The sequence below is a fragment of the Heterocephalus glaber genome, unplaced genomic scaffold, assembly GCF_053883595.1.
Source record: "Heterocephalus glaber isolate CG9 unplaced genomic scaffold, H.glaber_assembly_v1.0 deba00001687, whole genome shotgun sequence".
Taxonomy (NCBI): domain Eukaryota; kingdom Metazoa; phylum Chordata; class Mammalia; order Rodentia; family Bathyergidae; genus Heterocephalus; species Heterocephalus glaber.
Window position 1 is genome coordinate 7,897,699 of NW_028258412.1, and position 12,166 is coordinate 7,909,864.

General features: G+C 38.9%; 1 protein-coding gene across 6 annotated transcripts in view; it reads right to left on the reverse strand.

Annotated features, from left to right (window-relative positions):
* Eif4enif1 (eukaryotic translation initiation factor 4E nuclear import factor 1) overlaps positions 1-12,166 on the reverse strand; it is a 61,156-nt gene that overhangs the window by 34,471 nt on the left and 14,519 nt on the right. For all 6 annotated transcript variants that reach the window (XM_087198337.1, XM_021257226.2, XM_087198336.1 and 3 more), the window contains exons 3-6: positions 9,221-9,294; positions 7,082-7,209; positions 3,643-3,929; positions 3,178-3,379 (exon numbers count right to left, since the gene is read on the reverse strand). In XM_087198337.1, coding sequence (XP_087054463.1) covers positions 3,178-3,379; positions 3,643-3,929; positions 7,082-7,209; positions 9,221-9,294 — 691 coding nt within the window. The remainder of the gene's footprint in view (positions 1-3,177; positions 3,380-3,642; positions 3,930-7,081; positions 7,210-9,220; positions 9,295-12,166) is intronic.

Genomic DNA, 12,166 nt, shown 5'->3' on the forward strand with positions numbered 1-12,166 from the left:
AAAGAAACTTTAATGCTTCTCTGATTCAATTTTGTGTCGAGATAGAATATTTCTTTTTGCCCCGATACCAGGGATCAAACTCAGCACCTTGCACTTGTGAGGCAGGCATGGCACCAGAGCTAAATTCCCAGACCCAAGATAGAACATTTCTTTTTTTTTTTTTTTGGTACCAGGGATCAAACTTCGGACCTTGCGCTTGTGAGGCAGGTGGTGGCATCACTGAGCTAAATCCCCAGCCTGACAGAACATTTCTTATCCTATGAATGTCTTTTTCGAGCACCAACAGTGCCCCCCAGCCAGGTAGGGTAGCACACACCTCTAATCCCAGGACTTGGGAGGCTGAAGCAGGAGGATCAAAGTCTGAGGCCAGCCTGGGCTACATACTGAGTTCAAGGCCAGTGTGGACTACACACTATTAAAAAAAGAGTGCCCGAGAGATCAGATTAGGCCTGACACATGACAGTGGGCACTAGAGCATGGGAACATGCACTAGCAGACAGATAAGACAGCTAGCCATTTATTCTGACAGACTCAAAGCTGGGGACCCAGGTAAAGATAAAGAACAAGTTTTATTATATTGTAGAATAAGCATTTTATCAATGCAAGTTTTAACCATTTTTCCCTTCTATATAATTTTTTCCTAGTTCTAAGCAATACATATTCAATTTCTTTTATTCATTACCATATGTACATCACCTCGTACTGGGCTCTGTAAAGAGGGTGCTCAATACATTATTAATTTCAACCTCATGCACACAGGGACTGTGTTGTTTGCTCCCTGCTGACCTTCCATCACTAGTGTGTACCCAGATATGCTACACAGAAAACTCAGGAAAAAGCTGGAATATAGGCACAAAAATAGACTAAAGACCTTCACGATACCTCCTCCCTAGTGATAAATACCAACTCTTAGGCTTGTGCATCACCTTTCACTCTTCCAGGCAAGATAAATATACAGAGTACTTGTTTATTATACACAGTAGCTGGGACACTTAGGTACTTTTGGTAATCAACTAGTGGATGGGTCAAAAATTCATGGATTCCACTGGAAGTTCTGCCACAGAACTCATGTAATGGGATCCCATGTTATATTTTGTGCAAGCCTCAATCTTTTTCTGCAGTTTTAAGGTGAGGAAGGGTTATCATCATCTATCTCACTCTGTCTGGCTCCTCCATTTGTTGATAGAAGAATGGTTGCAATCCAGATTTCATCTCAGTTATGAAAAATGTGGGGGTTTTTTTGGTACCAGGGATCGAACTCGGGACCTTGTGCTTGCAAGGAAGGTGGCGGCACCACTGAGCTAAATCCCGTCCCTGAAAAACGTTTTTTAATCACCAGATGCTTGTTCTTCATCATAAGGTGAAAAGCTACACTGGCTGGTGCTGCTTTTAGTTTAATAGAGAATGAGACACACACAGATTGCAAAGTCAATTAAATAGCAAAGTTTCCCATTACCTATCAATTTCCTACATCACCACAGGAATGTGTGACAACACAAAGAGTCTATTCATTGATCTAAAGTAGGTGTGGTGATGCATGCCTGTAATTCTACCACTTGGGAGGCTGAGGCAGGAAGATCACCTCAAGTTCGAGAAGATCACCTCAACCTTGGCCACATAGTGAATTCAAGACCAGCCTGAACTACATAGTGAGACCCTGTCTCAAAAAACAAACAAAGGGTAATATCTACTGTATTTTATTTTATTTATTATTATTATTTTTGGTATTCGGGATTGAACTTGGGACTTGTGCTTGCAAGGCAGGCAGCGGAACCACTGAGCTAAATCCCCAGCCCTATCTACTGTATTTTAAACATTGTACAAAAAAAAGGACAAAGTTATTTCTCCCTTTTCTTTCTCCTTCTAAATAAATTCCATTAGCTTATATCCACTTAAATTTGTCTTAAATTTGCTAATTTTAAAGTGGCAGTGACTATTCACTTATGTATTAATGGAGCTTTCCTTTATGCTGCCTAGTATCTGCAAAAGTCCCCCTCCTCAGTAAACCTGAAGAGTGGAAGGAACTAGAATTTATGAGTAAATAACCAGTAGAGGCTGAGCTCTAATGTTCACATCTAATCTTTAGAGCTAAAAGTAACCCTTCAAGATATGGCAGGCAGGGCCGGGGATTTAGCTCAGTGGTTCCACCGCCTGCCCCACAAGTGCAAGGACCCGAGTTCAATCCTCCATACCAAAAAAAAAAAAAAAAAAAAAAAAAGATATGGCAGGCACTGTCTTAGGAAACAAATCTAGCTGGGGATTAAGCTCGGTGGCACCACACCTGCCTCACAAACACAAGGTCCTGAATTCGATCCCTGGTACCAAAAAAAAATCCACCTATTAAGATTTCTGTTATAGGGCCGGGGGTTTAGCTCAGTGGTTTCGCCGCCTGCTGCGCAAGCGCAAGGACTCGAGTTTGATCCCCGGTAGCAAAAAAAAAAAAAAAAAAAATTTCTGTCATAGATATTCTTTTTCTTAGCAGCAGTCTCAGTACTCTAACCCAGGCTAGCCTACCTGGCTCTTGACCATGCCCTGCACTACTCCTTCCCAAAGACCATAAGCCCCGGGGTGGTCATTTCAGAGCCAGGTCACTTCCTTGAAGAAAAAACTAAGTTTAGGAGAGAGAGGGCCAGTCAAATAATTGACCTGGGATGGTTTAGCACTACAGTGAAGAAAGTGGGCTTTCAAGCCCAAAAGAATCTTGTCCAACTCCCAATTTCACTATTTCCTCAGTGGTAAATATGTCATGTAAGCCACCTGAGCCTCCATTTACTTGCCTATGAAACAGACAAAAAAGTACTACACTGAATAGGTTGTTATAATGACTATAATATAGAAATAACACACTCTTGTGTCTAGTACACTAATTGTTCAATAAATGAGACCACTCTTAACCTTTGTGTTTCTCATCCCTGGGGAACACTTTTGTGTATACAGTGGTCTCACAGGGTAATAAGACCCTTCTGTTTAGCATGGCAGGCAGAAGTAGTTGAGGAGATACTGTAGTACAATCTACACTTGTGAATTCTCACTTAGGAAGCAGTTTCAAACTCAAGCTGCAACATAAAAAACTTGCCATTTCCTAGTAACTGGTGCCCATTCCTCAGTGTGCAATTAAGCCAGTGATAATCACATCTCATTTTAAAACAATGAACTTCCCTCCTGGTTTGTGCTGACCTTCCTTTATAGAGGCCGTCCGTCGCCTTGTTCTTTTTCTGCCTTTGTGATCTTCTTCTAGTATCTTATCATCAAAGCCAGTCAGTTCAATGGTTTCAGACTGACTTGTGGGTCCAGCTGAGAACCATTCTGGTTCTTCTTCAGTGTATGAATCATTTCTTCTACGCTCGCCAAAGACACGCTTACTATCCCCAAACTCCCTCTAGAAAAGTACAAGAAGATAAAAAATAAATAAAATTCTAGCCAAAGCATGGATCTTAATGAGTGAGGTAATATTCAATGGTGAAATGAAAATACTATGCTGTAGACTTGAACCCCATTACCATGCCCCTCAGCCCATCCAGCTCTCCTTGTCTGGTTTAAGAGTGGGCTGTGTTCATTGAGGTTTTCAAAGTAACCAGGTTTAAATGAAGTGAATATCAAGTCCTTAAGCATGTGAAGTACCAAAGGGTCTTGAAGACAAACCCTGAAACGCTTGTCCTTGTAGTCCCTCTCTCGATCTCTCTCTCTCAAGTCCCGCAGGTCTTTATCACTAAGACGATGATCCTTTTCAAAGTTCCGGGCAGAGATGATCCTCCCACTGCCAATTCTTCGTCCACCTAGCAGGCGAAGCCCATCACTGTCTTTTTCCAATGGACTTCCTGAGCGGCGGGAGCTAACAGCAGCTGTCACATGGCAGCCCCCTCCAAAGCTCCGTCTCTGTGGGCTGAGAACAACATCCAAGTCATCTTCTTTTACACGTTCTCGTGGATCTGGAAAGATGTGGGAAAAAGAAAGTTAAGCAAATCAACAAGGGAGTTTTTCTTCTCTAGGTGATATGCCCACAAGGTTAAGAGGAAAGAGAGGGTTGGTAAAGTCTTATCAATAACATTGGACTTATCAGTAGATTTAGGGTAGCACGTATATTACATATTTAGATAAGACCAAGGCTTCTATGTTCTTTTTGGAGCAATAAATTTATTTTACAATGAATTATTTCCTGTGGTTAGTCTCTGAAGTGACTTTATTTTGACTAAGGTCTTATCTATGTAATTATTAGCAAATGTTTTGTCCACTAATAAATTACAATAGATGTCAGTAGTTGAGAAAATAACTGCTTAACAGGTTAAAGTGTCTCTTCAAAAACAGTGTTGAACAGATGGATATTAACACAAAAAAAAAAAAAAAAAAGAAGAACTTTAAACCTAGTACCATGTATAAAAGTTAATTCAAAATGCATCACAAATCTAATGTAAAACCTGAAACTATAAAACTTATAGAAGAAAATACAAGATGAAATATTTGTGGTGTTGGGTCACAGTTTTTTCAGGCATGATAACAAAAGTACAATTCATTTTTAAAAATTAATAAACAGGGCTTGACCAAAATGTAGAACTTCTGTTCTTTGAGAGACACTGTTTAGAGAATGCAAAGATAAGCCAAAAACTGTCAGAAGAAAACATTTCAAGGCATATTTCTCATAAAGGACCTATATATATATCCAGAATATATAAAAACCTCTTTAAAGACAACTTAAAAAAAACAAAATGGACAAATGGCTTGAACAGACACTTCAGCAAAGAGGTTATATGGGTAACAAATAAGCATATGAAAACATATTCAATATCATTAGTCACTAGGGAAATGCAAATTAAACCATGTTGATACCACTACACTCCTATTAGAATGGCTAAAATGAAAAAGACTGACCATTCCAAGTGCTGGTGAGGATGTGGAGCAAGCAGAACTCTCATACACTGCTGGTGGAAATGTAAAATGGTACAACCACTTTGGAAAACAGTTGGCCAGTTTCTCAAGACATTAAATATACGCCTACTACATGACCCAGATACTCTATTCCCAGAGAGACAAGAAGAGATAGGAAGCACATGTCTATAGAGGCTTGTTCATAAATGTTCACAGCACCTTTGTTGTTAACAGCCAAAATCTAGAAACAATCTAAAATGTCCATCAGTAGATCAATGAATAGACTCCAGTGAATCCATACAATGGAATACTACTGGGCAACAAAAAGAAATATATCATTTATTCATTCAACAACATGGATGAATCTTTAATTATTTTGAGTGCAAGAAGCTACACACAAAGAGTACATATTATAATAATTCCACCTATATACAATTCTAGGAAATACAAATTGATGGGCTGAGGATTTAGCTCAGTGGTGCTGCTGCCTGCCTGGCAAGTGCAAGGACCTGAGTTTGATCCCTGGTACCAAAAAAAAAAAAAAAAAAAAAAAAGGAAATATAAATTGATCTATAGTGATAGAAATCAGGGCCAGGGATGTACTCAGCAGCGCCTGCCTGGCAAGCACTAAGTCCTGAGTTTGATTCCCAGTACCAAAAAAGAAATCAGTTCAATGCTTGGGAGTGGGGAATGTGTGGGAACATGAGGAAGTGTTAAAGGTAGAGACTGAGGGATACTAGGGAATTTTCAGGGGTGATGGAAATATACTTATTTTGATTGTGGTAATGGTCTCACCTATGTATATGCATGTTGATACATTAAATGGTATACTGTATGTGCAGGCAACTGGAAGAAAAGGTGTAAGGAAAACAAACATGTCACATTAAAAAAAAATCTCTTCCTAGAAAAACCAGAAAACTGAAGATCAGCTGAAATGAGAAAAACCTGCTTTAATCTTCTTATTGCAAACAGCTATTGGAATGTTTTAGTATATACCTTTCAGGAACTTCTGTGGAGTCTCAGGGTTTTTGTTTTTTCAGAAACAGGATATAATGTGCACAGTCTTGAATAAGTACATCATCATGAATGTCATTTGCAATAAACATATTTGAAATATATTTTTATACCCAACAATGTAATATTCCTACATATGGATATATCAAAGTTTACTCAACCCATTTTCACTGATGGATATTTAGATTCCTTCTAAGTTTCCATCATTTTAATAAAGTGTGCATATCTTTAGTGATTCTGTTAGAATTCTTTGAAGGATTCTATTGCATTAAATATACTGATAGACTGTGTAGAAGAATCTTACATCTCAAACAAGTCAAACTGATCTTTCTTGCTCAGTTCCAAGTTTTTATGAGGAGTCTTTTTCTTATTGCAAAAGAACTATTGTTTTTATTTTGTTTTGTTTCCCCCCCTAGTCCTAGGCCTTTGCACTGAGCTACATCTCCAAATCTTTTTTTTTTTTCCATTAAGTTTACTGGTACATTTTAGGTATACAATATGATGACATTCATCACTGGGAATTTATACCTTTACATGATACATCTTTGTCCTTATTTTTTCCCCATTCCCCTGCCCTCCCTCCAAATCTTCTTTATTTTATTTTGAGACAGGGTCTAAGTTGCCCAGGCTGACTCTAATCCTCCTACCTCAGCCTCCCAAGTAGTTGGGATTACAGATGCCCGCCCAGTTTCAAAAGGGCATCTTGTAACAAGTCCCGGATTGGTTCATATTTTCAGGCTTCCATTTCCCCCTTAAATACCTTTTCTAGCTTAAAGGGTAAAGGCATGGAAAATTAAACTTTATTTTAGTCTCAAATTATTTCCAAACTCTGTATTCTACTCACAATCCATCATGAATTGACAACTGTCTAAGTGATTTATTCCTGACCAGTCTTGTATAAGAAGCATGACAAGATCTCCAAAACAGCCTTATGTTACCTACCACATCTAACTCAGTTACATATACCAATGAAAGATATCAGTACTTTTTAATTCAAAAGCACACAGCCTAACAGTCTACTTGCCCCTGCTACATAGGGAAACTGACTTTACCCTGCTAATTAGGAAAAATCCAACTGGTTAATCAGTTTCCTGATGACATTTTCCCCCAATGCAAAAAACTCTCACAGCTAAGAACGAAACCAGCAACCAAGACCATGTTCCCAAAATTATTGCTCCCCAGTTATGAGTAGCTCTGTGCTCACCTACTATCTTGCGCACCAGGGAAGGTCGATCAGTATCCAACTCTTTCTTTAGACTTTCTACTGGTGAGCTCCGCCCTGAAGCAGGGTAGAGAGAGGCATGCCATTTCTCAGGGTCCCAGACACCATCACTATAGGTCAAAAGGTACCAACAGTTAGCATTTGCAGCCATGGAACTATTATAGGTGGTCTAATTTCTAAGCCTCTTTTAAGTAAAAAGTTATGGAAACCTCTTTCCAATAAAAACTTCACAGTTGCCTTCAGAATAGTTGTCTTTTAAAATGAAAACAAAAACAATTTAGTAATACTTTGTTGCTGATTGCTTAACACTAATAGGCACTTGAGAATGGTCAGTACACAAATGAAACATTCAGACTACAATCCTTGGAACACACATGGATTACAATAACTATGCCTGTTCTACATAAAGTCCATAAATACTGATTACCCATTTCACTAAAGGCTAATAAGTCATAAGCCTTTCACCAGGAACATGTCCTGAAATGTTTGGTATATATTTTTCTATGCCCAGTCTTAATTTTTCCACAAGTAGGACAGCTCTTAAGACATCTAGGTGGTGGTAATTTTCTAATGAGATGACAACACACTATGCAGAGCAGAAACTCTGGAGGCCAACAATCTGGTACCAAATTCTAGCTCTGCCACCACACCAAGGACATTCTGGACATGCTGCTGGGCTGTATCTTTCACAGAAAGGACTTCAAACTGTAGATCAGATCAGGCCATAGTGTATACTAGCACCATACTCCAATACTTGTCGCTCACAGCCTATAGTGGGTATAATAATAAACACTTAAGAGGAACTGATTATATCCTTTAACAGACCAATGTCCCATGAAAGCAGGGAGTTATCTGAAAATACCTGGTATTTTCACAAGAAAACATTTCTTTCTTTTTGCTGCTGGTTTCATATATGCAAAGGAACATACTCTAAAACTGCACCCTAACCCTGAACATCTTTTGTAAAAGTGAGCCAACCTTTGAGTCTCAAAATCTCTCATAATTACCTATCTGCTAGGGCATTTGTGAGGATTACTTGGGTGTTTAAGAACCCAACAAATTTTCATTCTTGAAAAAGAACAGAATAATGCTCTCTCCTCTATTTTTAGTATTATGAGTAGGCACAATGTTTCTATTTCAGAATAAAATCTACTATGTCTGCTCATAATTATTTTTGCCGAGAAGAAACAGAGATGTAACAATAAATTACAACCCTGAGGCATAAAAAGATTAACAGTTTTAATGGAAAAAAAAAAACTACCTTACCGGAGACCCAAGAAAAATCCTACCCAATCAGAACAGTCATTATTCCAATATCACCTTTGGCAGGAAAATGTGGTAAAAATCTAGATTTCACGGACCCGGTGAACAGTCCCTATAGAAATTTTTTTAAGTCTGTTCTATTCAACCAGAAAATTAAACATGACACTTTACATGTTAAGAATATGAGCCAGAGGGGCTGGGGATTTAGCTCAGTGGTTCTGCCGCCTGCCTTGCAACCACAAAGTCCCATCCCTGGTACCAAAAAAAAAAAAAAAAAGAAAGAAAGAATATGAACCATCTACCTTGATATTCAAGAATGACCATAAAAAGTACAATATAGGTTTACTGTAGGAAAATTTCAGACCATTTTAGAGATAGTCTCTTCAAACCAAAGCCTTTTACCTTTTGTAAAGAAGCCTAAGATGCCATAAGGATGATCTAAATGGCTGAGAGATTCTTGGGGGGGGGGGGGGGAGACAGACATAGAAGGGGACAGGATATGGGGGCAGTAAAGGGCTTAAAGCCTCCTTGGTCAGAACAGCTGAAGCTGGCCCTTGAAGTACCCTCAAAGCACAGTTCAAGGACCATAAGGTCTAGAGAAAAGACCCTGGAGAGGACTCCTAGGTTCCAGTCTTTGTTCTGCTTTCCATGCAATTTTGACTAAGGCATTTTCTAGTTCTAGTCTCATTACCAGTTAAAGTCTATGTTATTACCTCTTGAAATCCTTCTCTCACTAATAATTCTACCAAAAAAAAAAAAAAACAAACACCTTTGAAGTAATATAATTCTTAATTTACCAAGTGTGGTATAACAAAAAATTAACTAGAATAAGTTAATGACTCAAAATGACAGCCATACCTGTCGTACTTTTCTGAGAGGCACGAAGGCCTCTGTTTGGAATGGGGGCGTTCTTTTATATCCAAGAGCTCCTCCTAAAAAGAGAAATCAAATGGGAATTTTGAATCACATTTCTCAGGCCACACACCTTCAACTTACTTCTGTTCTGAGTGTCTACCTTAAGCACTGCACACAGTTTATATATATTTTTGACTTATGCCAGAAAGAACTGGAATTAGATCAAGTTTCTTACAAGAAACCCAAATAAAAATTATCAAGTAGTGACAGTGATCACTTACTAGTGATCAGTTTCTTGCTAAAACAGTTCTCTCCTGTATCATTGTCCAATAAGATCACAGCCCAAGACACCAAATGCTCATCAAATCATGGAGACTTCAGCCTTAGATAAAACCTCCAACTAATCTTATCACTTTTTAGTACATTAGATGCCAAATTACAAAGGGATAGTTTTTGTTTATAAAATGTATGCTAAAGTTGCAAGAAAGAATTTGAAAAAGCACAGAAAACACCCACATTATTTACTTGAATTTACCTGTTAACATTTCCTCCCATTTGCTTTCTCTCTCTATATAACTCTTTTATAACCACTTTAAGGTAAATTGTTTTAAGTCACGATTCCTTCACTCCTATATACTTTAGCACCTATTTCCAAAGAATGAGGATACCCTTTTATAACTTTTTTTTTTTTTGGTACCAGGGATCGAACTCGGGTCCTTGTGCCTGCTCAGCACGCAGCAAAACCACTGAGCTAAATCCCCAGCCCACCCTCTTATAACTTTGAACCAGTTCCATTAGAGAATTTGGCCATATAAAAAAGGATCTGAGTGACAATTTTTTCCACTCTCTCAAACATGATAATTGCTGGTATTTTGGATGCAGAGGACAGACGCTAACTTGTCACACAATTGATGCCTTTGGGATTTAGTTGTGCAGACTGTGGTCAAGAAGGCCTAGGGCTGGGGATTTACCTCAGTGGTTCCAGTGCTTGCCGTGCAAGCGGCAAGGTACTGAGTTTGATCCCCGGTACCGAAAAAAAAAAAAGAAGGCCTGTCAGCTTTACCTAACTATGGTTATCAATAATACTTTATTCTCCCAGTTCCAATTTTATCAATTGATCCAATAGTGTCTTTTTATTTTCTCGTTCCTTTAACACAGCATCTGGTCTAGGATTGGATATCTGGTTGTCACACCTCTTTAGTCTCCTTTAATCTGGAACATTTCTACAATGTTTTCTCTATTTTGACAGTGACATTTCCATAGTCTAAGAGAATATTACTCATTTTGGGTTTGGCTAAAGTTATCTCATGATTGAGGCTAAGCATCCCCAAAGCAGAATGCTGTGTTCTTAGTGCATTGCTGCTGGATGCCATGATGTCCAGCTGCCCCTGTGATGACTTGGTCAAGATGCTCTCTAGTGGCTCTATTGTTTACCACTTTCCCACTTGCAGGTAGTACACAATCTTCGGGGAAGCACCTTAAATCATCTAAATGTCCTGGATTCCATATAATATTCACTGTAGACATAGTGTCTAGCGATGAGCCCCCCGCCTTGTCTTTTTGAGACAAGTCTCGCTCTGTAGTTTAGGCTGGCCTTGAACTCCCTTTATAGCCCAGGCTGGCCTGGAACTCACAGAAATCGTCCTGCCTCAGCCTCTTGCATGCTGGGATTATAGGCATGTGGACTTGGCCTTGCCCTTATTTTTTAACTTCAACTCTCTCTCCATATTTATCTGCTAGCATTGGGATTATACTTTAAGCACAGGCCCTTCCTTCTCCATTTTTCTATATACTGACAATAGACTCATAGGTTCTTAGTTCTTCCAATGGTCCATAATTCATTAAGGTCCTTCATTATTTTTAAGCACAAATTGTCCCAAATTTTGTCACTGGGAGCTTATTCAAGCTGGCTCATGTGTCCTTTCCACATGACCCTATCTGTTTTGAAAAAGCACTCCCTTACTCTCTGGCTTATCTTGTACCCACCCTGTCCAACCCTTGAAGTCAGATATTTCTCAGAAGCTCTGGTTCCTTAAAGTCTTGGGGTTGGGTACATCCCTATTTGCTTGTAGACCCTTTCACCGGAACCAGGAAGTAAATAAACCTAAATATGCACACAAATATACACACACTAACACAAATACCTCCTCATATACATGCATATACACAAAATCTGTCACTTCCTGTTGGTATTAGTTTAAATGTAAGCATATTCATAATAAAGTAAAAAATACGATTCACAAATTTTCAGTTCCAGTAACAATGCTGCAATTGCCTTTAAAAAAGCATTAGCAGTGTGCTATGACCTTTGCAACATTCCCATCTGAGGCCTCACAAGAGGAGAATGCATGCTCAGCCTACAGGAATCACTGCACATAAACATACCATGAATTCACTCAGTCTTCAGATAGCTGAAGCTTCTAAATGTTTGAAAGCCAAATCCCTATGACCACAGGACATTTTAGTTTTAAAACCAGGATATGGGTTAAGCATTTGCATTTTAAGATTTACTTATAAATTATCTGTATATTAACTGGATAGAAACACCTAGAAAAGTTTAGAAGACTAACATAAATAGAATTTAAATAAAAGGCAATGCTACAGCTGGGTGTGGTGGTGCATGCCTATAATCTCAGCACTTGGGAGGCTGAGGGAGGAGAACCATTTTGAGTTGGAGGCCAGCCTAGGTTGGTGAGCTCAAGGCTAGCCTGAACTGTACATACATAGCAAGACCCTATCTCAGAAGAAAAAAAAAAAGACAATATCTAGAGGTTGCCCAAAATAAAACTGTCAAAGCACTGATACATCACCTGTAAATCACCAGTAAAGACTGGAGTCCAGAGAAAAGCCAAATGGACCAACAGTAGATAATGCCAATGGCAAATATGAAAGTACAGGGCCGGGAATGTAGCTGCTCAGCAGCATAGCGCCTGTTTGACAAGCGGGAGG